Genomic DNA, 4661 nt, shown 5'->3' with positions numbered 1-4661 from the left:
TAAAAAGAGGACCATATGTCATCACCAAAATTGTAAATGGAAAGACAATGCCAAAGGATGAATCAGAATTGATAGCCGATGATCTAGTACTTCTTCAATACAACTTCAGGGCTCTCACCAATCTTTAATGTACTTTAAATGAGGAAGAATTTAACAGAGTAAGTAATTGTGAAAACGCCTAAGAAATTTAGGACACACTTATAATAACACATGAAGGTACTACAGAGGTAAGAGAAAGAAAAGTAGACATGCTTATACAAGAATATGAATTATTTCAAATGCATAAATATGAAAATATTTCTGACATGTTTACTAGATTTACTAATATTATAAATTCCTTGAAAGGACTTGGTAAGACTTACACCAACTCTTAGATGACCAAGAAAATTCTTAGGTCACTACCTACCAAGTAGAAACCAAAGATGACTGCTATCAATGAAGCCCGACACTTGAACGAGATAAATTTATATGAATTAATGGGCTCACTTCTTAACCATGAAAAGGATCTCTATGAAGAATTCAAGAAAGTACATCCCAAATTCATTGCTTTCAAAGCATCCAAATAATTAAATGAAGAAAGTGAAGAAGAAAATGATGAGGAAGTCTCATCGGATGAAGATGAAAGTGACTCCGATGAAGAAGTCACAGACCTTGCCTTAATGGCTCATGGAGACAATGAACAAGAGGTAAGTCTCAGTGATGATGATCTTCAACAAGCTTTTGAAGCTTTATATGAAGAAAGCTTGAAACTTGAGACTGAAAAGTCTAATTTAGAAAATGAGATTCTTTCCCTCAACAAGAGGATAGAATCCTTGACATCTAAAATGCATGAACTTGAGGAGGATAACTCAAAGTAAACTACCATATTTTATACATTTACTAAAGGTCAAAAGACTTTGGATACATTATTAGAATCCCAATGCAAAAGTCCTCAAGACAAAGAAGGACTTGGCTATGATGGTGGAACCTCAGCTTAAGGAAAAGAAAACGAAAATGTAGTTTCTCCAAAGAGAAGAAATTCCCATTATGACCAAAGACAAGTTCCAAAAAGGAATAACATCCATTATGCATATTATTACACTCCCTCCAAGAGGCATGATAGACCTCAAAGGAATTTCAAATCTCAAAGGGATTTTAGACCACATACTCCCTATTGACCACAAACACATCATAGATCACATACTTCACAACAATCATATGCACCACAAAGGCCTTATCCACTTTATAGACCATATAAGACTCAAAGAGATGTTAAATCTTATAGGCCACCTGCACATTATGAAATATATGATTCACAAAGGGCATACACACCATTTAGACCTCACACACCCAAAAGGGTTTGAAAACCGAAGGGATATTTTGATTGTAACATGGATGGACCCATGAAATTATAGGGACCAATATATGCTTGATTCTATTGGCCTAAAGAGCCAAAGTAAAAGATAGATGATGCATTGATGGTTGTTTTGGTATCATTAGAGAAGGGATGAAATATCCTACTCCAAAAGGTTCTCTGATAGATATACTTGTTGGAAAATTTGAAACACTAGAATGTTTGTCAAAATTGGCAATGATTGGCATCATCAACCATCTTAGAATTTTTAATGATCTATCTTGTTTGAATGTATGTTAGCTTCATTGGCATCTATTGCATATTTTTAGGGGGAGCTTCACCTTAATACTCGTTATTTGAATACATTTTTACATAATGCATATGCTTAGGGGAAGCATGTCTTAGTTTGGACTATATGCTTATTTTTTTTCCTCCTAAGCATACCCTTAAGGGGGCTATTTTGACCACACTCCTTGTTAAGGTTAAAACGGTAGAAAGAAAATATAGAGATTTTTAATACCCCACTTTTTGCTATTAACAAAGGGGGAGAAAATTGTGAAATGATTCTCCAATTTATTGATAATTGATTATTTATTTTATTTGAGAATCATCTGTTTGTCATCATCAAAAATGGGGAGATTGTTAGGGATATGCCCACACTCCTATAGTTGGTTTTGATGATAACAAACATATAATGTCACACCCCGTTCACCCTGAACCGGAGCGGTGACCGAGTTAACACCGGTTAACCCAAACCTGCCAGGATCATCAGATACTGTATTCCACCACAGCATACATACACTAACATCAATTCATCAGATCAGCGAAAGACTAAGCTTTACCTGTAAATAATTCCCATATACTTGATACCCAAATGATAATACCATAATTATATACATTTGGGCCCGAAGGCATGATATATATACACAAAAAGAATGAAGTTCAAATATCAAGTATATACAAGAATTTATCAAAATCATCAGAGTACACAGCTCGGCTCGGTCTCAAGGCTGGAGCTCAGTTCGGCCTCAGAACTGCTGTCCTGCAGCACAGCTCTCGCACGAGCAGTCTACGCTGTGCTCAAACTCCTCAGGGGTCCACCAGTCCTCTTCAGGAAACTCGACTGTGGGACCCACCCCAAGCTCCTCAGATGCATGACCTGCAAAATCATCTAAAAAGGGGTGTACACGTGGAATGAGCTCACTAGCTCAGTAAGTAGAGAGGTGGACCACACACAACAGTCCACACATCACAATACATCATATGCACTACATGCCATGCAAGTCATTTTAATCACATACACCTAATCAACATTACTAAGTCTTTGGTTTTAGTGCTACTACAACCACAGTGCGCGTATACTCCGGGTACGAGCCGCGAACTCCCTCCCGCGATACGCCCATAGGGCTGTTGGAGAAGGCCCACCGTGAGTACTCGGAAAAATAAAAACAATGCCGTCCACCGGCTCTCAACAGAAATGTAAATAAATTAAATGACAGTGCTGACTCCAGCAATTTAAAAGCAGTACGATTGGCCCTCTTGAAATACCACCAGGGTTGCCGGCTGTCCTACGCGACTCGCCGGGCGTAATGCCTAACCGCCACAGTGTCCGACAACCGCGACCCCTGCTTCCCCCCAAATGGCAACCCAACACCTTAACCCCTGTTGGGCAGGGTCGTAGCACGGGATGGTGAGAATCCTAATACCGCATGCTCCTATATGCAGTACGACTGCATAGTGCCTCCGTGTCCCATACCACGGGCCACCAATGCATTCGTTTCCAAACCGACCACGGCATCTAATCTATCAATGCATTATGCAACATGATGTCCACATTCAACATATAACATCACATTCGATTTGCATTTGAAAAGTAAACATAGCATAAATGCACATCAATGCGAAGAATGACTAATCTATATAGCATATTCATGATGACATGACTAGATTAGATATAGTTATATGAATGCCAAACAAATGCCTTGAAATAAGGCCAAACGTCCTCTCTCCACTTACCTGTAGCGTACAAGGATTCCCGCTCGGTACGGGTGAGATCCGGAGCGAAACGGGTAGGCTTTGGTGAACCTAACAAAATTGAGAGGGGTTAGTACTTCACCATTTTAGAATCAAAATTAATGAAATCCGACGTCAAAATCATGTTTAGAACGTCGAAAGAAGGTCCCACGTCCGATTTGGGCTCGATCGGACCTAAGAATCACATTCTGGCCACTCAGGTGGGTCACTCAGGTGGGTTGTCTACCCACCGGTCCTACCCGCCGGTTTTGGACCGGCGGGTATGGACCCGCCGGTAGGACCCGCCGGTCCTACCCACCGGTTTGGCCAGAACCCCCCTGGTCCTCTCAGGTGGGTGTCTCAGGTGGGTTGTCAACCCACCGGTCCTACCCGCCGGTTTTGGCGGAAAAACCCCAGTTTCTTCTCAACTTCCTCCATTCCTTGGGGACCCAAATAGGGCTTTTCTCAACCCATTCTTCACACCTTTAAAGTCCTATAGGATGGTTCTAGCTTAGATCTAAGTTAGATTCGAGTGAGGGGAACCATCTTACCTTCTTTGCTCAAAAATGACTTCGAACCCTCCGAATCACTTCCAACTCACAATGCTCCTTCTACCTTGTCAATATCTCTTCAAATCCTTCAAGATCAACACATAAATCATCTATTAAACCTTAGATTCATCATTTCAAAGGGTGTCTACAAGATCTTAAGAACTCATACTCGAATCAAGGGTTTAAAGCGTGGGTTTGTGAATGTTCATAAACCCAACTTTTCTTACCTCCAACTGTAGATCTCGAGTTGAAGATTACTCTCCCGGCACCGGAATGGCAAGATCGAGCTTCGGCGCCACTGAAATCCTCCCTTTCTTCCTCTTCCTTTCTTCTTCCCTTTCTTTTTCTCTCTCCTCTTTACTTTTCTCACCAAACGTACGGGGTAATAAATGGAAAGAAAAGAAGTCATAAAGCTTTATATACTATTCCTACTTAAGTGAATAGTGATGGATGGGTCACTCAGGTGGGTGGGTGTACCCACCTGTCATACCCATCCGAGAGTCAAAACTTGGGATTTTGACCGGGCTCGGACCTCGGCTCAAACCCCACCCCAGGCATACATTGTAGCCTACGTATATATCTAAAAGTACAGATATAATACCTGTTTTATCCATACATAGCCTTATGGTAGGTGCGCGTACACGGTTTGGGTACTCCCGTCTCTTCTGGCACTGGCTCGGACTTGTCGGGCCAGCCGGTGTTTAAGGTCACCCGTGCCCTCATAGCCCATAAGGAACCCGCTCTAACATCCTCTGGCTCGGTTC

At 41.4% G+C, this 4661-nt stretch overlaps 1 protein-coding gene across 1 annotated transcript in view; it reads left to right on the top strand.

Annotated features, from left to right (window-relative positions):
• The first annotated feature begins 659 nt into the window (after nucleotides 1-659).
• LOC122067746 (BEACH domain-containing protein C2-like) overlaps nucleotides 660-4661 on the top strand; it is a 15541-nt gene continuing 11539 nt past the window's right edge. Inside the window, exon 1 of the mRNA XM_042631612.1 lies at nucleotides 660-686. Coding sequence (XP_042487546.1) covers nucleotides 660-686 — 27 coding nt within the window. The remainder of the gene's footprint in view (nucleotides 687-4661) is intronic.

This window comes from Macadamia integrifolia, chromosome 1 (genome assembly GCF_013358625.1).
Source record: "Macadamia integrifolia cultivar HAES 741 chromosome 1, SCU_Mint_v3, whole genome shotgun sequence".
In the NCBI taxonomy this organism is placed as follows: Eukaryota; Viridiplantae; Streptophyta; class Magnoliopsida; order Proteales; family Proteaceae; genus Macadamia; species Macadamia integrifolia.
Note: the sequence above shows the minus strand (reverse complement) of the source record. Positions and strands in the feature narration are given on the sequence as shown.